At 41.0% G+C, this 24401-nt stretch overlaps 1 protein-coding gene across 1 annotated transcript in view; it reads left to right on the top strand.

Annotated features, from left to right (window-relative positions):
- The window catches only part of bmpr1bb (bone morphogenetic protein receptor, type IBb), a 75518-nt gene that overhangs the window by 28015 nt on the left and 23102 nt on the right, over nt 1-24401 (top strand). The window contains exon 4 of the mRNA XM_049603748.1: nt 23218-23554. Within this exon, the coding sequence (XP_049459705.1) occupies nt 23467-23554 (88 nt within the window). The 5' untranslated portion in view covers nt 23218-23466. The remainder of the gene's footprint in view (nt 1-23217; nt 23555-24401) is intronic.

Genomic DNA, 24401 nt, shown 5'->3' with positions numbered 1-24401 from the left:
AAGCGGGCCTCACTGCACTGCATTATTGATTTGTTTGTGTGTACAGCATGAAGCAGCTAAAGAAATGTGCTCTTAATAGTTTGCTCTGAACCTAAACACAGCACTGTATATGGAATCCACACCAACAATAATATGTTCTCTGTGCGGCTCCAATGAGGCTGACATGGCAACCCTTTTCCTCACCCTGTTTGCCCATGTTTTAGTCCTGCCCCACTGATGCTGCATGTCACTTTTACAGTATGTGCATAATAGTTTCCTGCACTGTGGCTCAAGCCCGTAGCCTACATTGTGCAATTGTGATCACAATAAATAATAAGACTTGTAATTGCTGTTGTATATTCCAACAATGTGTGAAGAGAGCAGAAGGTTTGATGATGGAAACGGTCTAATGAGATGCTTCTGCCAACAAGTTTCCAGTCTTCACAGCCAATAGCCCCAGTCAAGGGAGCAGAAAACAACCAAATATAATTATTTTCAGAAAATCAACATTTTCCACGGAGTGAATTTTACTAGTGTGTGCGGAGTGCAGTGTGTGATGTGAAACAAGCGATTCTTTAAGGCGCACAGTGCTGATCTCAGATAAAAGGGGGACATGTTTGATGGATAGTTACGATGAGACATAGAGGCAATTAGTTTTTTGTTGTAAATCAGGTACAGAAACTGACATCTCACCAGGTGTATTACAGAGTTTGAACTACTAAACTGGTGAATCATGATGTGTGAATCATAGATTTAATTGATCCAAGCAACATTATGAGTCATAAAAGTTTCTCACAGGAAATGTTTTTCAGTCCACCCTGGACTTACTGTGAAGTCTCTAAGTAAAGCATTAAACCACAAAACTGTTGCTGATGCTCTTCCTCCCACTTTGAGAACATTAAAGGCCGCAAGATTAAAATCTGTATCATGATTTACACAATAATTTTACACAAGGCACAGCTTAGAGAACAGAGAATTTTGAGATGAAATCAGCCAATAATCTGGTTCTTTTTTTGTTGCACACGGACACATTCCCTTAAATTTGCTTGTTAGGGAATTGTCTCTAAAATGTACCAGCAGGCTATTTTAGAGCTGGCAGACACATTTGTTAGGGCTTTCTGGCGAACAGATTAGATCAGAAATACTTGAGACATTGCAGTTGCTCTATTATATAACATAGGGAGCTATAGCGAAGTATGAAAATAGGATGTATGTAAAGATATATACAAATATGTGTTCTACAATGTGTAACACTAATATGTAAAGTTTTAGAAATATAAAAATATTTGTATAATGCTAAAGTGGCAATACGGTATACATAATTTTTGTGCTGCAATTTCCTGTTACTTATTTGCCAACATATAGATGTTTACTACTATATCTGAAATTAAAATTACATAGTAGATATTTTGACCAGGCTGATTTATTGGTCTAAGTCTTTTAGAAAGCTGTGGGGCTTTGCATTTGCTTCATTCAGTCCCTCCATCTCAGATCAGTTAGTTAGGATGGGAATCACCAATTGATACACGATACGATATTATCACGATACTTAAGTCACGCTACAATATCATTGTGATTTTAAATATGTTGCGATATCCTGAGCATTGCGATAAAATCTGTTGCATTTTATTACGTTTTTTCAACTGTAAATTATTTCCCCAATAGAAAACTTTATCAACATCTGTTTTATGTAATATCTGAGTCATCTCGCTTCAGCCATTTTTTGCAACAGCAAAATTTATCTTGTGGACTGAAAAAGCAATTGATTGTATTATTTTTAGTAGGCTACCGAAGGTTTAATTTGTATTTGTCATATTTATAATTTATATAATAGGGGCACCCACTAGCTCAGTGGGTAGAACATGCACCCTATGTACAAAGGCAATGCCTTTGCTACAGCAACGACGGGCTCAACTCTAGGCCATGGCGCTCTGCATCATCATCGCCCCACTCTCCCCCGTTACACCTCTGACTGTCCTGTCATTAAAGGCCAAAAAGCCCCCAAACAAATCTTTAAAATAATTTCTGTAAAAAAAGAATCAATACTTGGCACTGTGTGACGATACGATATTGCCACACAAAAATATCACAATACTATGCTGTATTGATTTTTTTTTCCCACCTCTAGTTTTTATAGAACAAGAAAATCTTTATTATATTATAATATAAAAGTCAAATAAATGGTTAACAAATTTAATAAGAGTTTAATACAGTTGGACATGTTGCTCCTGACTTCATGAATGACTCAAATTTACCTTGAGTTGCTGTTTATCCACCTCCTCCAGCAGGACTCTTATTTAAATTTGGAACACTAAAATTAGTTGTCCTTGCCAGCTGACCGCTCTGATGGATTAGTCAGTTGCCCACAAGTAATAAATGCCAACCCTGAGGCTGAGAGATGTTGCAATTTTCAGAGGATATCAGGAGTAAACTGCACATTATTATACTTCATCCATCAGGTCTGCTTTTTATAGGTTATCCCTTACTCCTGTCTTGATTTGAAACACCGGCTCATATTTTACAAATGAGGGCCCAATTCAGACACGCAGTCTGTTCTCTGCAATTTTAGTCGTGAAAACTATGTCTGTGGTTGCATCTTGATGGTGCTCGGTCATAGCCGGGGCCGCCTGGTGTTGTCTTCCTCCCTGTCAGCAGTGTGGGGATGGTGCCCACAGTGATGCGCACTTACAGTAAGTGAAGGAGTGATGTTTCAGAGATGGATAGCATTTCCAGTATTTATCGACTGCTGCGAGGCGGCCCTGGATGACACCGCATTCAGATACATTAGCGGCGGAGGGGAGACTTGACGGGCCTGTTGGAGGGAAAGAGGGGGTTGAGAAGTGAGGAGGGCAGACGTTAAGACATCACCTAGCTTATAGTCTGACACAGAGGCATCGATCGCAGGCCCACTGCTCTCTGAGCTGCTTCCTGTGTTTTCATTGGGCTATCATTGGATGAGAGCAAACAACAACGTCAGAGGGAAAGGCTACTGATAGCTCCATATCTAATGCGCTCGGATCTCCAGGGAGAGAGATTTACATGCAGGAGAATGTCTAATAATGTATGTCTGGATGCCGCTGAATAAGCTATTAGTGATGCAATGAGAGCAGTAATACTTACAATAAACTTTCTCACAACACAATTATAATTTGCACACACACATAATTTATTTCCCAAGGGTAGTCATTGGTATCTTGATAATCAAATTCTGGATTAAATATATAGGCTAGTTTGTATCTATCTAAATAAATTAATCATGTTAGACCTGTATTTGTTTTTTCTGTCTTCAGTCAAAAATACTTTCTTTATCCCAGAGATTGTTAAATAATTGAGCAAGAGGAGAAGCCACCATATGATGTCTCCCCTTGTCCGAGACTTAAGAGCAGCATGTGCACTGACTGCACGATTCCTCTGGTAATTTCCACACCGCTACACATGAATTACGTCCAAAGTGCTCCATAATTTCGCACAGATGTGAACTATTAAGACAAACTATTGTGTATCTCATGTGGCACTCTCCTCCCTCGCAGACGGTCCATCACGAACATCAAGCGCGTCTTTTGTTATTCCCACACTGAGGACATGAGTGTTTCAAATTATGTTAGACTCATAATAAAAGGATATTTTTTTGCGACTACATTCTTTTACCTCAAAAACAAATGTGGTGCCTGAAATAATAAATATTCCGCTACAGACACATTTATTTTCACAGTGCTGCAAAGTGTTTTTTTGTGCAGTTTGAATATGTAATATAACATGAAAAGGCTCAGTGTAATTTTTGTTAAACATTTGTTTCAAAGCTGTTGCAAAGCCAAGAAACAGGTGTCAGTGTTTCCAGTATTGTGCGGGGAGAGATAAATGAGAGGGAATACAGGGAACCAACTTGCTTTTCCCACTGAATGACATGTTTCTGCTGAGGCTCAACTCGAGCTGTTGGACTGTTTCTCCTAATTAAGGGAAAAGGCACCTGATTGACAAATGAGCTCAGGGTCAGCCAGCCAACCAGAGACAGGGTTTCCTTGCCAAGACTGCAAAGCCCCTGGGTTTCCCATCAGCCAGGGGAACAGACGGTTTAACACTCAGACCTTCCTTGTAGGAAACAGGAACGTCTCATCTGCTTCTGATGAGCAACAAGTTGGATTACTGCACAAAAAATAATTACTGCAATTTGTTGTGTGCTTATTGTTGTTATTGATTGATTTCCTCGTGCAGTCGATGTATAATTTCTCAGCTTGCAGGCTAAGTACATGTGAGGGAGATTTGATTTCGAGTTACACTTCAGCCTCAACCTTCACTTGACTTCATACTTAATTCCAGATTACTGACTTGTAAACTATGAGCAACTGTGCACAACTGAGTGACGCTGTTGAATTGTATAGAAACACTAGTGTATATTTTTTACCCTGACGCATCTGAGCATCACATTTATGTGTAAAGAAGAAGCTGCAGTGTCCCTGTTAAGTCCATTAAAGCCAATAAAACCGTAACTGATGCATCGAAACTTAAATCTGCCGGGGCCAGACTTGGATTTCTGCTGCTGAGAAGCTGCGTTCCTACCACATAATGATGCCTGTGTTCAAGGTTCATGTCATTCCCTCATTCATGTCGGTCGGTTGCTGTGCAGTTGCATCCAAACATCCACATCTGCTCTTGCCTATCTAGACTTATTGACTGCAGGATGGACACGGACAACAGAAAGGTCTGTGTCTGTGTTGATTATCATCAACAGTGTTTCTCTCTACGATGAGCAGAGTAACAGCTGAATGTGAATATCTATGTTGGCATCTGCAAATCCATCTCTCCTCGACAGGATTCGCCCTGCGTTGGAGGAAATCCTGAAAAGGGTTAGACTTAGATATCGTGCTGTGATGGATGAGTGTGTGTGTGTGTGTGTGTGTGTGTGTGTGTGTGTGTGTGTGTGTGTGTGTGTGTGTGGGAATCTGTGCGTATTTGTGTTGACAGGAACAACAGAAACATCTGTTTAGATTTAAGCCATCTGTATTTATCATTGGATGGACTCAGAGGGTTTCAGACTTGGTGAGATTTGGTCTCATCAGCAGAGTGTCTGTCTCTTGGCTCTGAAACAGTCATGATTACATTTGATGTTTAACTTCTGCCTGATTTCTGTCATTTACTTAGGTGGAGTTCACTTAGTTTTACATTCATTCACATGTGTGTTTCCATGTTTAGTTGTTCTTTTTTGGAGCTTGAAAGCATATACAGGGGGAAAGCAAGGCTTCAATGACCTCTATAGGTTTCTAGAGTTCCAGCGGTTAGCCTATAAATCAAATAGGCAATTGGCAGAATATTATCTGGCAGCTATTTTGAGCGAAGAAGTCATTTATAAGAAAAAAACAAAAAGCCAAACTTATCAGTAGTTTCTCCACTATTAGGATTTACTGCTTTTCTTTGGTTTACATCGTTGTAAGCTAAATATATTTTGAGTTTTCAACAATTGGTCAGACAACACAAGGAATTTGAAGACGACATTTTGGACTCATTTTTAATTCATAGACTAATATAGAAAAGAATTAACAGATTATTCACTACTTGAAATAATTGGTTGGAGCTTTATTTTGTTCTACTTGTGACCACATCCAACTGTGATGGAGTGCGGTACTATATGCCAAGTCGGCACAAAATTTCGTTGTTTTAAAGGTCTAATGTGGGGCTTAGTGGATAAAGCAGGCGGCCCATGTACAAGGCTGTTGCCGCAGGGGCCTGGGTTCGACTCCAGCCTGTGGCCATTTCCTGCATGTCACTCCTTCTCTCTCCCCCCTTCACACATGTCTGTCCTGTCAATTAAAGGCTAAAATGCCCAAAAAAAAAAAAAAAAAAAAAAAATATATATATATATATATATATATATATATATATATATATAAAAAGGTCTAATGTGAAGGATTTAGGGGCATCTGTTGGCAGAAATGGTATAAAATATTCATAACTATGTTTCCATTAGTTTGCAGTGACCTTAAAAAAAAGATTAGTTGAGTTTTTACGTATATACAGGGAGGGTCCTTTTCCATAGAGGCCACCATGTTGTTTCTACAGTTAGGCAGGGAACCAGGTCCAGCCCTCCTGATGTTTTCTGCTACCTTTTTTTCATTATTACTTCCTGTTAGCCTTTACTTTGGGTCATCATAAGTTGATAGCGAGCACCCCCAACTCGGGGCTGTTTGGTCTCAGGGGGCCCAAAACCCCTTTTCTAGGACATGTTCTGGCAAAATCATGTACATGCAAATATCAGGGCACTACCATGGCATAAATAGTCATACAAGTATGAAATTTGGCAAGGAGTATCTTGACACAAAGGGAAAAGTAGCAAAATAAGATTCTGGGGCCTTTATTATTACTGTTTGAAAAATTCTAATCAAAAATACATATTTTTCATCCCTTTGTGTTTAATATCACTGCTTCACTTGTAAATAGAAAACTTCCCAAGTTGATAAGCTTCAATTTTAGCCCAAGTTGACCTTTCTGTTTTGAAAATGACGCTTAGGCCTAAATTTGTCACTATACCTTAAACCAGAGAAAACAGAATTTTCTGTCACTAGCCTTCCAGAGAATCTACTTGCCAGCAATGCGAATCTGAAGTTTTATGTTAGAAATGTACAGAATGTGTCCCCAGCATTAAGAAACTCTCAGATGTTAACTTGCATATGTTGGGAAATTTGCATAATTAGCAGTGCTTAGCATAATCACCTATGTGGACTAGGGCTGCAACGATTAGTCGACTAATCGTTGACTAATCGACTATTAAAATAATCGGTGGCTATTTTAGTAGTCGACTAATTGATTGAGTCATTTTTCATAGAAAAGTACTACAAAAGTACCCCAAAATACTCTTGTTGCAGCTTCTTATGTTCAGATATTGGCAGCTTTACACACTCTGCCATGACGGTGAACTAAAACCCTTTGGCGTGACAAGACATTAGATGACGTCATTTTGGGGTTTGGGAGAGACAGACTGACATTTTTCAACATTGTAACACATTTTTCGATGAAATGATTAGTCGACTAATCAAAGAAATAATCGACAAATTAGTTGACAGTGAAAAGAATCGTTAGTTGCAGCCCTAATGTAGACTATATTTCAGCAACTGCTTGGCTGACTTGGACAGTATTGGAGTGGTTTTGGGGGTTACTGAGAATGCTGAATCCAAGATATAGAAGTTTAAGAGGGCGCTGAATCGATTGAATTGGACAGATTACTTATGTATCTGAAATGATTTGCTTTAAAATTGTAGTGTGTTATAGTTAAGAGAATTAACTGAGCAATGCAGAACTTGTAAAGTAAGCAAGTAGCCCAGAATAGACAAACCAAACACAGACTCTAGGGCCTTTTACGTTTTCGTATTTTTCGGCCAACGTAGTTCTCCTACACACTTGGCACATGGGAGAACCTTAAGTTCAGGAACCTCACCACTAAATCCCACTAAATCCTGCACAGTAGACCTTTAAATGCTGGTCTAGCGTGTAGCAGTCAAGGCCCCGTCATCTATTTAATGAGAATACAAAACGAAGATTGAAAATGTGCTGAAACTCTTTGTGTGATCTGCATCCAGTGCATCATGATGATGATGTGTAACCATCTGTTTTCTTGCGCCGCTCATAATTTACACTGTGTAAACATTACGGCCGTGTTGTGTGCGACCTTCTCGATGTGCAGAAAATTACAGAGCTTAAAGTGCATTTTCTCATTGCAACCGAGGTATTCACCTTGGACGAGGTCATTTTGCAATTTTGCAGCGCCTTGAAAACGTGCGGCACATCCCTCAAGGGGTGCAGATGAAATGTTGCTGTGGAGATTTAATCAGCCAAAATGGAAACATCTCATATATCATACAAGCAGTTTGGCTGACAGATAATCATCTATTAATGTAGCTCAGAGCAGATACTTTTTACTGGGATCAAAAAGAAAGCTAGAACTATAAAAGCAGCACAAAATTAACTTTAAGCTGCATGATGTCCTTGCCTGAGTGAACATGCTCCGTGCGTATTTCAGGATTCCAAAATTGCAGTGCAACACCCTCTTTGTACCTCGAGTGTGCTTCCAGCTCTATGTGGCATTAGTAGTCTCAGATGGAAAACAATCCACTTCGGCAAAAGGTCACAGCACTTGATTTGCTCCAGCATGGAAACAGGACCTTAAGTATCAACAGCTGTGAGACTTGAACGTTATGACTACTGTGTGTCCTTGTCTGTCCCGAAAACTAACACCTCATTTCATTCACCCCTTTTAATTCAATAAGTGGCAGCCATGTGCTAATTATGGGCAATTATAGTACTTGTATCTTTTCATCTCTCTCCTTGTTCCATTGTCTTTTACTGCTGTCTGAGTGCTTATAGCCTCTCAGTGCACTTTAATTGAGGCCAGTCTTTATCATCATGTGCTTTTACAACTGATAACAAGGCTGAAAGGTCTGGATGGATGGAGAAGCTGCTCCAGGGTTACATATGTTTACATTTCCTGGTTTTATCTTGGATCTGTGCAGGAAATCTTTAGAAGATCTGCAAGTTAACGCTGGTGTTTTTCTACAATTACAAATCATTTTCAAGACTCATCACATATATAATCCCTGAAAATCCTCCTTCAGATGAACGAAGAAGCCACCAAGTGAAGCACAAATGTTACAAGTGGCCATGCAGTCAAAGATCTGAGGGGAATGCTGTATCACTGTAGCCTTCATGCCACTCACAAACGCACAAAAGAGCTTTCAGCACCACAGCCAAGGGAGGGGTGTGGGTGCACATGGAAAATATGCACAGAAGACTCCCTCCTCCTGCTTTCGCCCTGCACTCCCTCTCAATCACACTCCCAACAAGAGCAGGTAGTTTGACCAGAGGCAATGGGCCGGCCCCTTCTATTAATTCCCTCCGAATTATAAAGCAGTAAAGCTAAATTTATCCAAACACCATTAATCACAATGGCCAGGAGCGTTGGTTTTAATGAACAGAGTCTTTCTGGGGGCATCTACGGGCAGTTAATTTGCCATTTAAACCCCACCTGTCTGTGTCAACCAGCCCGTAGAGAGGTGCGTAAATGGAGTCCAATAGCTGTTCCAAGGGTTGGGTTGTATCCATTCCTTCATGCATTAGTACAGCCAGGGACGGGGAATGTTAAAAAGGATCCAGTGTGCAAAAAGCCCTGATGAATAACATACAGGGTTTTTATTTCTCCAGACATGCTGTCAGCACATGGACCCAATTACCTGCTTGTTGTGCATTTGTCTTATCTGTGATTTGAATTAATATATTCATTAAAATAAAAGTAACAATATAATAACATACAAATATGATGTGGTTTCAGGTGAGACACCCCAGGTGAAAAAATTTTTAACAACAATTTTTCATGCTCTGGTCAATTTTGAGATTTTGGGCTGTTTTGCTTCAATAACATGTCTTCTGTCAGCCTAGTAGAATGGTCACGTACAAAATACACACATAGGTGTTTCATTTAGTTCAGATTTATTTTCTAAAAACTTATGCAAAAAGAATATTATTAATTAGGCAGTGGCACATTTGCATATTTAAACATAAAATTTTAGAAAACTTGTAAAAAAAAAAAAAACTGTCTTAATGTAAGTAATCAACTGCGTTTCATGGTGAAATCCATTAGTTAAATTGTTACCTTATTCACTTTTAGTGTATTTTTGTGGTCTAAAAATGTATGAAATTTTACAATACATATTTAAAATCCATTTTCTCAAAATCTGTTTTTTTCTTATTCTCTGAGCCAAAAATTTCCACTTCAGTAACATTACATACACCAGACTTTCTAGTTATATTCCTCACTATATTTGGAAGTTTTTACAGAGGGATTTGTTTTTATCTTATTCGTAGCCTGATTTACATAACATTTTATTCCTAAAAATATGGCTGTACAATACTTTCTGATTTATGGAGTGCGTGAAACAGATATCCAAAATTCCCTCTGTAAAAACTTTTGACTCTAATATGCCAACAAACTGAAACAAGAATTTTGAACCTGGTGTTATGCAATGTTCAAGTTTTTTTTCTGGAAATGTATGCAACTTAGTGCATATTTAATCAGATACTGCCTCATTTGCATATTAAAACATTAAATTTTGGAAAACTTGTAAAACAAACACAAAGTCTGAATGTAAGTAAAAGTACTCAACTGGGGAAGCTTCTTGGTGCTATCTATATGTTAAAGACACTTTTCTGGCGTTAAAACACCATTGGATGACAGTAATTACTCCCTAAATGCTCCAGTGCAAAGGCTGGACAACAAAACTAATCTACAAGATGACATTAAAGTGTTATTGTTAATGGGGCGTTGGTGGTTTAGTGGATAGAGCAGGCGCCTCATGTACAAGGCTGTTGCCGCAGCGGCCGGGGTTCGACTCCAGCCTGTGGCCCTTTGCTGCATGTCATCCCCTCTCTCTCTCTCCCCCCTTCATGCTTAAGCTGTCTTATCAATTAAAGGCTAAAACGCCAAAAAAATAAGTTAAAAAAAAAAGTGTTATTGTTAATGAGTACTAATCTGCATTGAAGGAGATTGTTGTAGTTTGTTAGATAATTTGGTCAGTTGGACTTTTGAACTCTGTCCAACTGCGAAAGGATCACTAAATGTTTGTATTGTGTGGTGGTCATCTTGCTCTGATGAGGCCAGAGCCTGAAAGCTCATGTATAAATGTATATGAACATCAGGGAAAAAACAAGAATGTATTGGTTTGTTTCTACTGAAAAGAACTAAAGAACTGAAAAAAATGTAAATGACCAGTAATGAAAAGGATTGCAGCAATATGCCGCTTTTAAGGTAAAATGTGTAATTAAAAGTGACAGTTATCATACAAGGTACATTTCCTGATATTGAAAAAACAATGCAATGGGACAGAAAATCTCAACTTTAAAAGGGAGACTTTTTACACAAACCTCCATTAAAAAATAGTTTCAAGATTCAAATGTAGTAATAGAACATTTCTCTAACCAACAATAACCCTTCTGGTTTTTTTGGGGGTTTTTTTTAGATATTTTTGGGGCATTTTTGCCTTTAATTGATCGGACAGCTAAGCATGAAGGGAGAGAGACAGAGGGAATGACATGCAGCGAAGGGCCACGGGCCGGAGTCGAACCCGGGCCACTGCGGCAACAGCCCTGTACACGGGGCGCCTGCTCCAACCACTAAGTCACCGACGCCCCATGTTTTCATTCCTTTGAGGGTCGTTCTGACTGATAATAATAATAATTTGCTAATACCATGATAGTGTGAAGACTTTATTATACCTTGAAAATCTCATCCCATTGCAACCCTAGTAGTTTTTTTTTTTTTTTTACTTTTGTGTGTTCTCATTTTCTCCTATCTTCATTCCATCAGAATCATTCAGTGTTGTCATAACCACAAGACAACCTTGTTTATTGTAAAATGGAGATGAACAGTGTCCTCAAAATCTGAATAAAAGCCTTTTTTTTTTTACCATTCACAGTTTATGTTTTTCCGTAAAATTTGTAATCATTAGAAAAGAATCTGCATGCTGACCAACTGACTGTCTTTTAAAATCTTTTCATATCTTTTGTCAAAAAGATGAGGATTAAAAAGCCGCCCATTTAGTGACCACCATAGTTCATTTCTCAGTCTGTCCCAGTCACCTCAGGTTCACACTTTCCGGTTTATATTGTTTTTGACAGATTTGACACAAACCATGTCGTCCAACTCTGCTCTCTTCATTAAACATTTCCTGCAGCTTTGGTACGACATTCCTACACGCGCTCAGTGCACACACACAATTAGTGCTTGTTAAAGAGCATGTGATATGGTAAATACACGACCAGTTTCCCATAATTACAGCCTCCTGTGAACCTTAGAGGAAGCAAGTGCTCTGGGTGACTTGCTTCATTCTGAAGAATCTAAACCTGGGACATCTGAACATCCCCCCCCTAAACGTAATGCTTCCTCTTCTTTTCTAAAAATATGCCGTCTTTTAAACTGAAACTAAAAGATAAGCTAAAGTATTGTCTCTGCTCACCCAGCGTCTCGTGCTTTTCTTGCATTTTTTCCATTTCTGTGACCCTATTGCTGTCCCGTCACTTCCCTCCCTGCTGGTTATTTAGCACTTCAGTGGCTTGCAGGACTAATTGGAGCAAGAGACAGGTGGAGCCGCTCTGTAGCAATCAGTCTTGTTAGTGGCGGGGCTGTACCTCACACTGGGTGATCTTCTTGTTTTTGCAGTGTGAACAGTGGAAGGAGGGCATGAACTTTTGACACACTCCTATATGAGGCCCCGGAGCAGCCTGCCAGGCTTCACTTATTGTGGGTTAACGTCAAGGTCCTGCGAGTAACACCAGTAACTAAGTCACAACACCTGTCTCCACGAATATGCTTGGAAAGAAGAAGAAATACATACTACTTTTACTGTGAAAAGGTAGACTACATTTTAAACACTTGTGGTGCTTCAGAGTCATCTTTTTTTCTGTGTGGGTTCATACAGGTATTAAGATATACGATGATGTCACGCACAAACATTACAGGAGAATCAAGCTGATTTTGGGCATGATTCCCTCCACCTGACAATCATCAGGAAAGCAAAGATTTTTCGATGATTCTAAATATCATGGCAACACAGTGGTGCAGTGGTCAGCATTGTCACCTCACAGGAAGAGCATTTGAATCCAGGGTGGTGGATCCGACCCCTGTGTGGGGGATAGAGCTCAGATTGAGCCCAAAAAATCCAGCCCGACTCCACCCGAGCCCATGCATGTTCCTGCCCGGCCTGGCCCATCCCGTCCCTTTAACTGTAATTATGAGCCCGAGCCCGGTTTAAACCCAACATTTTTTGAAGGATACGAACGTGGACATTGAAGGCTGACTCTCGTCTTTCTTTCCATGGCAAGCCTTCGTCATGTGCCTCTTAAGCCCGAGGATAGTGGCGGGTTGGGTTCTGACTCGGGCGGAGAATCTAAGCTCTAGTGGGGGAGCCCTTCTGTGCAGAGTTTGCATGTTCTCCCCGTGTCAGTGTGGGTTTTCTCCGTGTACTCCAGCTTCCTCCCACAGTCCAAAAACATGCAGGTTAATTGGTGACTCTAAATTGCTTGTAGGTGTGAATGTGAGTGTGAATGGTTGTCTGTCTCTATGTGTCAGCCCTGTGATAGTCTGGCAACCTGTCCAGAGTGTACCCCGCCTCTCGCTCAATGTCAGCTGGGATAGGCTCCAGCCCCCCTGTGACCCTCAAGAGGATAAGCGGTTATAGAAAATGAACGGAAATATAGTATGAGGTATGCTGAGGGTGTTTTTACAACCTCAATCTGCTCCATCCTGACCGCACTTATTTTAAATCGCAATTACATGTAACATATATTACGATCCGATATCCTGTTGTGATGGGGTAAACCCTGAGGATCGCTGGCAGTCCCACGGTTCTCACTGGGTTTAAAGTATTGAATGGGATTCAACTCACCTCCAGCTCACACTGTAACATGTACAGTTCATTTAAATACAGTCTCCAAGACTTCATCCTTTATTTTTTATTTCTTCTTGGTGAACTTTCTGTAAAAAGTAGTGCAAAAACTAACAGCTAGCTTTTCCTGCTCGTTGTCCGCCATGTTTGTTTACCCTGAAGTCATGTTTGATCACAAAAGACTTGAGAGATTTCCAGTTTTGAGAGTCAGGAATCTGGTCATTAATGTATTGTGGTAGTAGATACAGCTCTCAGGCATGATCACTTGCCTGTAAGTTCTCTTGCTTCTCTCCGTCTCTTCTCCCATTTCTATGTCAGTGTGTGTGGTAAGGTACCAGCTCAGTAATGATGTGTCAGTGCGAGCGTGTCCACTGTGTGCGGACATGTTGCAGTGTAATGCAACCAGGCAGGTGTGAGGGTCACAGCCAGTTTGTGGGCCAGCGTCTTGACCCCTGCTGTCTGCTTTGTCTGACCGTCAGAGGAACCCCTTAATTAGACCCTTTGGTCTGCGGTGTCTGCTCGACGCAGCCCAGCGGACACTCGGCAACAATCCCTTCATTAAATGCTCCTGGTTGACTTGGCAAGAAGAGTCTCAATTTCCCGATTCCTGCTGCACAAAATGTGAAGAGTATCTCTAATGTTTCGCTTTGAATTGTGAGCACCTAAATCTGTTTTGTGTAATCCTACTGTACACTACATTAGCATAAGCGTTAGCCTGCTTTATTGCTTTTGCTTCTCTGAAATTTCTTTGTCGTTGCAGCAGTTCAGAATGATTAATTGTAGGTTTACACACTGCTGCACAGTGTTATTTCAGCAAAATGTTGCCTTTGGTTTGGTGTGTGTTTGCAATGTGAGTACATGCTATTATGTAAGATGCCAGAGTGCAGTAGTGTGATCAAGTGGCCAGAAAATGAATGGGAACAGAGCTGTGAGGGAATTAACTTAAGTACAGCCCACTGGCAGCCAGGCCTGCTGACAAAAACAAGGAGGTTTACTCAGTAGAGATCCAGCAAGACCTGGCCCAGTGACCTTCAGTGGTAGAGCGACTGAGAGAGGGGGGAAGGATTTCATTCTGCTGTTCTTGGCCGGTGCGTGTTGTTGCCCCGGTCGTGGAAAATCACAGAGCACTTTCTTAACAGCACCTTCAGAGCCAGACAGACACTTCTATACATGGAATCCATCTGTAAGGTTGTGTGGCTGTTTTGTAACCACCGGTGCCCATGGGTGAAACCCGAGCCACAGGTGTGTTTCAGGTGCAGTCACCAGTTGGTCCACAGAAAGGGCCTTGTGCATTGTTGTAATCAAAGCTTCTCGGTTGGCTTCAGTGTTTAGTAGTCAAATATAAAGAGATTACAACATGTTTGTCCTGTCGAGTGATTTGATAAGGTTCGCATGAAGAAGCTACATCAGTGGGTACAAAGAAAAGTAAAGTTCATGAGGAAATCTGATCAGATTACTTGCAGCTAACCGGATATTTTAGCTTCTGCATTGTTAAGACACCACAGCTGTAGCTGTTTAATACAACTTGTAGAAACAGAAAATAATCATGTAAATCTGTTTTGTACCATTGCATTTGCACAATTTCTGTATTAAGCAACATTACAAATGGAACCAATTAAAAAACAAAACGAATGGCAAGCACGCCCTTTCAAAACAGTCCACACAACCACTGTATAATTACAGTCTGAAATTCAATATAAAGTTTTAGAGTTATTTGCAAGGCAATGAGTCTGTCTGATCTTCTTCTGAAGAATAAAAGCAGACAGTGTTGTAAAAGGAAACAAAGCCTGTGTAGTAAAATGTTCTTAGAGATGTTATAATTATCAGTCTGAGCCAAACCAAAGCTTCTTTTGACAATTTATAAATGCAGGGTTTAGAGTATTACCACTTACACTCCAAACTATAAGCCAATGATGGATGGAGTCAGTGCCTTGCACAGAATATTAACCAGTCTCCTCTCAAGGAAGATTTTAAGCATCAAATTGGATCAGTTGAACTGAGTCAAAAGTACTTTAGATAGCAGATCTCTGTTGCTTCTTGGACTCTTGGAGGGCCCACTCAAAGAGCTGAGACTGAAATTAGATAAGACAAAAAACAAGGCTGGGCAATGGAGAGAGCCCTGTCACACAAGGTCCAGTGGTTGGGCCTGGATGGTGGGGAACAGTCTGATGAGCTGAGGCTGCAGGATGGAAGCCTCCGATGGGTCAGCATAGCTTATGGTGTCAAAAACCGCTGGTCAGTGACCCAAGTGGTGGCCCTTGGCATCACTGGCTAACACTGTCCCATTTACAGAAATGTTGATAAACGTGTGTTGTCCCAGTAAATAAATGAAATGAAATAAAAATGCACTCTTTAGCTTCTGTATGAGACACACTGGGGTTGTATGTAAATCTATCAGCACCATTATTAGACATTCAGAGCAACAGACGCCATATAAAGAGCACGAAAGTCCGCCTAGGGTTGGTGGGAGGTGAGGTGGATGGGTCCAACATGCACAGGACTTTGAGCCAGGAGACCAGTGTTCATGTCATGTGTGAAACTAAAGGTGTTGAGATAATTTGTCACGCGAGTCTTATACCTTCTGTCCATGGGTTAAAATGTGATGAGTAGGGATGAGATCACGCTACGTGGCTTATGGTGGGCTTTGTATGAACTGATGATATGATATGAGCCAGTGGAGTATGATGATATATACTGTGAGAGGATAGAGATGTGTCTACTGGGATAAATTTGTTATTATATCTTTTTTATTCTGTCAGATTGTGTCCAGTCCTGTAAATAAATGAGCTGGACTACTGTAAGGTACTTTTGGATTTACAGGATTTTAGCATCAATTTGATGAAGCACCTTGGTTTGTCAGGGATTTAATTTATTGGATTAACCAAAAAGAGACACACCATTTAGTCATTATATGCTTCATGTCAGGTGTATTTTTGTAAAGGTGTTTTTTGATATTGTTATATAGATTTACATGTATTATGATCTGAGATTTTGTTCTCATCACATGTGCTTACTGTGGGTGTGGGAATGTGTGTGCTACACATGTCAAATAACGTGTCAAATTGTTGCTTTACATACCATCTCTGGGTTTCGTTTGCCTGACTGGCTACAAGCGGTGTTAAGTGAAGAGTTTATGGGTATCACAAAAGATTTGACATTTACTACCTGGCACAGACAATCGACTCGCAGAAACTGTGCGATTGCAACAAACTTAATTATTACCTGCACGCTGTGCATCTTTATGCATGTCAGAATGCTGTCAATTCAAGTATGTGGATACATCATGCTGTCGCCTTGTTGTCTGGAGTTTTACAAGCACTGCTTTCTCCCATCAGAGAGGTTGCATATTGAATTAAAGCAGTGATACATGATATAGTTTCATAGGAGCACTTTGTTTTCTGTTTAAGATTAGTTTTTGAGTGATGTGCAGTCATTGCCATAATCATTTTTCCATAAGTCGTACCGTCTAACAACATGAATATTGGCAGGAAAAACAAATGACTCAGAGTGATGCTGTTGATGTGTCAGTGTTTTTCAATATCTCACTACGTCGTCACATCGTGAAAGAAAGAGACAGTGAGACAGACTGGGTGAGAGAATGAGACAGCATGACAGACGGAGGGAGGGGAAGCAGGGCGAATCTTGCTGTGACAGCCTTTTCACTCCATATGAATGACGTTTTTCTTCCCCCTCAGCATTCTTTGGGACTTCAAAGCGTCAATCTCAGCAGAGTGATTTGGCCCTACTATTGTGTGAATCTTGAATATTCATCAGGGTCTTTCTTTCTCTGAGAGGGCTGAGACTCTGCTGTGAATCTGCAGGGATCCCATGATATATTGCTGTTACATGAATATAACAGGGGTGGATAGAGATATTGTCTGATGTCTTGTGTGAACATGGTTGTGTGGATTTAGATGAATACACATGTTGATTAGGCTACTTCAGACTTCCGTAACATTCATTTTCCCATTGTGTTCTTATTAATAAGACACATTTACAATAAATGATTAACTTGTTCTCAGACAAAGACTGTTTCTCAGTTTATAATAGGGGCTGAAAATGCACAGTATGTATATGGTATGATACAGTGTTGAAACAGTCTAGTAATTAATCATCAATTACTATATTGATGGGATGTTTGAACAATTCTGATAACAGAAAAGCACTGGCAGGGCACACCAGCACCTTTCTGAAACATCCAGAGATTTAAAAGAGGAAGCACTTGTACTGTCCGCACAAGAAAGTCAGAGTGCTCTAATAAAAGACGCTTGGTGCAGCGCTTTTTGTCTAGGGAGTAGCATGCAGCGTCATACGCTTTATCCCTATTAGGAAAAACTTTTATAGACTGTATAAAATTAACTTGGCTATGAAGAAGTCACCCGTTGGTTTGTCAGCTGCGGTCTTAAAGCCTCAAATTCAGAATTTTGGCTGTTGCCAACTTGGTTGTTTTGGAGCCAGAAGTGACCAAATTTGGACGAGTGTGTGGAGCTATGGATAACCAGGGGTGGATCTGACTCATAGACGAACGATGCCTAGCAGACAGCCTGTCACTCAAGCAACCACGCCATTTAAAATTTGTATTTTTAAGCCTTAATAAAATGTAAACAGTTGACTTGTATAAAGATTCAACTCCGCACAGTTGTCATGAGTGTTGAAATTAGCCATAGAGACCAAAACCGTATTTTGTAAACATATTCCTGCTCTAAAGTTTGACATTTCAACATGGGGATCTAAGGGGATTGAGTGGCTTCTACAGTTTTTATTTATTTGCTGTTTTTCCCTTTTAGTATATCACTTTAATTGAAATGAATTGAAAGTCTGGACTGTTGGTTGGACAAAAACAAACAATCAAGATGTCACCTCAGGCTTCTGAAAATTGAGACAGGCAATTTTCATTCTTTTTTGACATCTCGTGTGTCTCAATGATTAATCCATTAATCTGACAAACTGATAATGACGGTAATTAAATTCAAGCTGCAGCGCTAGTTTGCTCCACAATACAAAATATAGTACATCACTGTTTCTAATGACTCAATGAGGAGAGGAGTTAGATCTTTGTTTAGCGGGATGATGAAGACAGTGTCAGGCTTTCTCTGCCATTGCACCTCGATTGGACCATCTGGGGCAGACAGCTGTGTTGCCACGGTAATAAACTGCTTTCCAGGGTTCTATGACAGCAGTTTTAACACTGAGCCGCTGAAAATCCTCCTAATTTCACAGAGCTGGGGGTCAGTTTGGCCCCGGCTGGAACATCGCTCATGATACGCATTCCATCTCTGCCCGGGGTAATTTCATCATCTGTGTTCTGCCATGGCTTTTTGTTTCACAGGTTAGCGGTGATTTTTCACAGTCATCCATCCCGTTGCTCTCGCTGCGCGATGAAAGGTGCGTTTGCTCCTTTAAAGTCCTTTTCTGAAATCAAAAACGTGGCTCATTTTCATGGTGCGTTGTAACACTACTGGTAGTATTATTGTAAGGTCTCTATTTCATAAGAAAATGTTTGCCTTATGAAATGGAGACAGATTATTACAAACAACCAAGCTGCATTAATTGATCTGTGACTGCTGGAGGGCAGAATGTGGGGGATACAGAGTCTGCAAAACAAATTGAAAATAATCTTCCAGCTAAACTGCTCCACACACCTCCCTCACAGTCTCTCCCAAATCAAAACTTAATGCCTACTGTACACAGAGCAAAGACTAAGGGTGGGCTTCTGGTCAAAGCCAGAAGTGGAACACCATGGATGAAAACACAGTTTCAGCAGCATTTCATGACAAATGAAGAGGTACTTAATTTACTGAAATACACTGTGTGCAATAACTTCTGACAAGTATTTGAATCTCTGGGGTTGTGAAGGACTTTGAGTTATTGAGTTTGAGCATCTGCTACTGTAAAGAAGGGCTGCAACTAGCGATTATTTTCATTGTCGACTAATCTGTCGATTATTTCTTCAATTAGTCGACTAATCATCTTATCGAAAAATGTGTTGAAATGTTGAAAAATGTCAGTCTGTGTCTCCCAAACCCCAAAATTATGTCATCTAATGTCTTGTTTCATACTCACGCCAAAGGGTTTTAGTTCACCGTCATGGCAGAGTGTGTAAAGTTGCCAATATTTGAAAGTAAGAAGCTGCAATAAGAGTATTTTGGGGTACTTTTATAGTACTTTTGTATGATAAATGACTCAAACCAATTAGTCGACTACTAAAATAGTCACTGATTATTTTAGTAGTCGATTAGTCATTGATTGGTCGAATCGTTGCAGCCCTACTGTAAAGTATTTTAAGTAGCTGAGAAAAGGAGTGGAGAGGTTCATGGTATTGATAATCGGAGAGGAGGTGTGGTCATGAGCATTGAGGTCTAGTGGAGAGAGTTAGAGATGAAACCCTTGAGGGAAGTGGATAGCATGTTCCAAGATGGCTCTCCATTTATGCCAGTAACAGTTGCTCAATAGGCACATACATTGAACAACTTCTTCAGGCTCCCTTTGTGTATTGTACGGTGGCCCTGAGAGCTCAATGCACTGCAAATTAAGAAAACACAAACGAATAGATACAACACAAGCAAATGAAAAAACATTTTCACCAATATAACATCTTCACCAACTTGATGACCCATGCAGCATTTAGAAAAAGCTCTGCAAGAGGCTCACAACTCAATGGACACAGTTTTCAGGGGACACTAAAAAGTGATGCACAAGACTAGTACACAGTACACACTGTGCTTGTTGTTGGCGTTTGTGGAGTGAGTAGTTATTGAAGTCAGCTGTTGAGAAAAATGCCTAAAATTTAAGGTTTTCTGGCCTACTTTAACATTTTGATGACACGATTTAGACATAATTGCAGATATATAACAAAGCATTAGCCTTTTACTTTTTATTATATCTGACACATGCCATCGCAATGACAGATGGCCGACTTAAATAACTTCAAAGCTCTCAAGCCCATTGAGCATGCACATTTAAGTCCCTCTGTGGGTGAGCCAGCTAGGTGTCGGTGACTTCCTGGCAACTTTTCGCACACATGAAAAAGCATGAAAACAGTTTACAAATATGCCTCTTCTACTTTTCATTTCTCAAATGTAGTAGCCTGAAGTTTACAGAGAGTCATTTCAAAGCATTTTTGACAATGGGCAAGGTATATTCTTTGTGTTCCAACAGTTTATGTGGTTGTAATTGCGTATATAAAAGTCTTTCTTGGACCTGCAGTTCCGACTGTGGCCACCACACCAGAAGCACTTCACAGCTTAGCACCGTTCCAGGGGGATATCCTGAAACAAATTAAAGGCTGTCCTTCACATTGCAAAGAATTTTCTGCATGTCTGTAATAACTGAAGAGGTGCTCCAGTAGTTTAGCAGAAAAAAAGTGATCATAAATCAAAGGCAGAGGCTGAGATATATCGACCCTTGTATAGATCAAGCTTGAAAAATTGCTTGATCCTCAGTAGCTTCTTTCATTAGACTTCCCTCGCCTGATAAATTCCATCAACCTTTAAATGGTACAACCGCAAAAGACACTGAACCTCACTTTTCACAGTAGTACTCCCCATGATGAACAAACTGAACTTTAACATGTGAATTCAGTGGAGTGCCCCTTTAACGCAGCATTTGAGTCGCGTTTCTGGTGCTTGCATGTCTAATGTGACTATTTCTTGTTCCAGTTGCAACAAACATTGTGGCTTTACAGAATGATCGCGGTGCTGACAGATTGATTTCCCCGGCAGTATTAATCATCCTGTAACTATGTGCGTGATGACAAATGGGCTCTGCAGTTAAAACTCCAAGCAAGGAAAGGGAGGGGAAGAAAAAGCAAGGGAAGCGAAGAGTTAATTCCACTGAAAGCAAGTATTCCAACCAGTCTGCCCCACTTTCAACCCCTTTATGTGGTGGAGTGACCCCCACCTACAGAGCCGCTCACTCCCCTGGACCCCCCATCCCTGTGGGCTGAGTGGGCTGTCTGAGAATACAGAGAGGCTCCACGCTGGGCGTTTGATGGAGCGCAGAAGGGTGTGTGAGGTGCACTGACCCATTCACATTGCTCCCCATGCACTCGTGCTCCAGAATAGGCTGACTTATCACATGTAATACTCAGCGCTGCACAAATCAGGAGTGACAGCTATAGGGCCAGTGGAGCACTGGAGGGGAGAAGTGGCTTCTGGGAGCTGGTGTTCCCACCCAGTCAGACTTTAAGAGGGGACAGGTGTGGGGTGGAGAAGCCCATTTGGCTGTTGTTGTTGTTTCGCCCTCCTCCATCACTGCTTTAACACCACTGGGACTTTTTTTTTTTTTTTTTGCTTTTTTTGTGCTTGCCATTAACCATTTGGAATGGATAAACATCTCTCTCTTCAAGGAAACCGTTTCTCTTCCTCGCAAGGATCTTACATGTGTGATACCGCAAATTTGCCAATCTCTGAGATGTTTATGATTTGTGTAGGTGCTGCTGTAGACTTGTAATCTGTCTAACAGTTGACTTAATCCTCTTAACTTGTAACCCACATAAATCTTTCACCGCTGGAATGTGTCCCTATTGTTATCACTGTTTTTTTTTTCCTGCGGTATTGCCTGTTTGCATGTGTGCATTGGATTAGTATGAAGTTGCAAAGTTGTGGCGGTGCCTGGAGGTGTGAGCTCTAATCACCTCTAATCACCTGACGTGTGATGGCCTGATCCCCTGTACAAGTGTTTGTGTTTTCACCCCTTTCACACACAGATTCACATGAGGAACTGAGCGTGCTTCAGCCCACATCTGAACCTTAATACCAGACTCTTGGTTACAGATTAATGTCCGGCCTTTGCCATTCACACGGCACCTGTGCCTGCAGCTGTAGTTCCATTCATACGTGTTACATGAGGACGGGGTTGTCGAGAGGTTGGTTGCTTTTTTAAAAATTTAGCATTGTGGATTGTGTCCTGTATTTGCCTGGTTTTGCTTTTCTTTTTGGACTATCAGACAGATAATCTTTTGTACTTTTTCTTGGAGAATGGTTGTTTATTGCAGCCTTATTTCATCTTTTTGGGGAATCCAAGTGTGCAGACTTTATCTATTTAAATGTACATTGGATTGTTGAACTGCAATTCCCAGCATTTTTCCACTTCTCCCACTTTTTTCTTTGTTTTCTTGTTGTTTTTTAATGGAAAATGACAGTAATGTCTTTATAGCAATAAAGAAACACTCTTGCGACATCTGACAGAGCAGTAACTTAGTGTAAATGTAATGCAACAACTCATTCTCTTGATTCATTTTTGATACTTATTGCAGTTGAAAGACCCATAAAAACTGATGTTGCTGAGCCAGCATAGTTAACCCACGTTGTCCCATTCACACCAACCACAAACACAAGTCTTGTTCTGCGTTCTTGCATCGGTGCATCAAACACTCGTCAGCTCCTACCCGCTCTGCCTCGCAGGGTTTGATACCAGACGGTTTAACCAAAGTATATGTACATGTCCTCTGTGGGTTTATACTCCTTAGGTCTTACTGTAGTCTCTCTGTCCCTTTTGGCATGCTGCGTGTTTGTATGCCTGTGGCAACAGCTCATAATGCTTTCACTGCTGCCTTTCGCACCTCGTTCAGCTCCAGCTCACATCCCTTCTTTTCTCCTCTCTGTGTATGAGTGATGTGAGAATCTGTAATGTGTGTGTGAAGGAGGGAGAGAGAGGCTGTACGTGGGTTCACATCTACTCAGCTGTTCCCTCTGTAGTGAAGCGGTCACAGAAAGGGCTGGACAAATAGCACAGTGAGAGAGCAACTAAGTAACACCCTCCTCCCCCTCTCTTCTCTCCCCCAACTCTTCTCTCTCTCTGTGTCTGTCTCTCCCAGGCTGTCAGTGTGGAGTAGTGCTGGAGGCTGCGGGGCTGCCGTGTGCTGTGGGAAGTTTTCCTGAGAGTGCAGAGTGGCAGAGTAGCAGTCACTCACAGAGAGACACTTGTGCAGAAAGTGGACTGGCGCTCTTTCACGGAAGGATATAAAACGCAGTCTCACACCTCCGCCTCTTTGCACAGGCGTGTTCGTTGTGGCTGCGCCTCAGGGAATTGAAGAAGGCGGGTGTCTGGGGTTGGCGCTGGAGTGATGGTGGTGGCGTGGCTGCCTCAGGAGTGGGCCTGGCAGGCTGTTCTCCTGGTAACGGGACTGGCATCACTGAGCCGTGGGTCTGATGGTGAGTACTGTGCTGGACTACAGTTGTGTGTTTTGATGCTACCACTATTCACTGCGAGGCAGATGAGGCCTTCATGTGACTGATTATAGTTTGTCACTCAAGACAAGAATCCAATTTAAATATTAATTTTCAAATTTGTATTTTCTTCTTAAATATCTGTATTTGCACTTTATGGTTAAATGCCCTTCATTTTTCTGAAGTCAGAAGCATCCCGTCGCACATTTTACTGCGAGTATTGTAAGGTCACAGGTCGAACGTGCTAGCTGTGAGGTTATCCGTCTATTTTTTACCCCGCGGTATTTATGATGAGCAAAAGCTATCATGATCTCCACAGGGGCAACCATGAGAACGGGTGTGCATTTATCTGCCCCGTCCTCTCCCTTCTCAGCCCCCTCCTCCTCCTCCACAACCCCCCCCCCCCTCCAGTCATGTTTTGAATTGTTTGAAGATGGACAGCCAGTTGTCTTTTTACAATGAATGCCAACAGTGTCACGGTGCCCCGTAAGGTTGTGACAGGCGGGGAGGGTCGACAAGCTCCCAACCCCGAGAAGATGACACTTGTGCATTTGTTCTGTTTCTGATCACAGAGAGGAGAGAGACGTTGTCGGCCAGTATACGTGTTCGTATGTGTATGGTTGGGGATTTCTTGTTTTTATGTACATTAAAACACTAATTTAACTATATGTTTAAGTTAACCAGTTGCATATATAACCTCTTTGCTTTTAGGATAGTTAAGCTTCCCAGTGTGGCTTTTTATTAGAGCTTAAACAATTAGTCAATCGACAGAAAATTCATGTGCATCTATTTCTGTTAACAAAAGTCATTTCTTTGTCTTGAATTGCAAACT

The sequence above is a fragment of the Epinephelus fuscoguttatus genome, linkage group LG18, assembly GCF_011397635.1.
Source record: "Epinephelus fuscoguttatus linkage group LG18, E.fuscoguttatus.final_Chr_v1".
Classification (NCBI taxonomy): domain Eukaryota; kingdom Metazoa; phylum Chordata; class Actinopteri; order Perciformes; family Serranidae; genus Epinephelus; species Epinephelus fuscoguttatus.
This window is presented reverse-complemented; position numbering and strand designations above follow the sequence as displayed.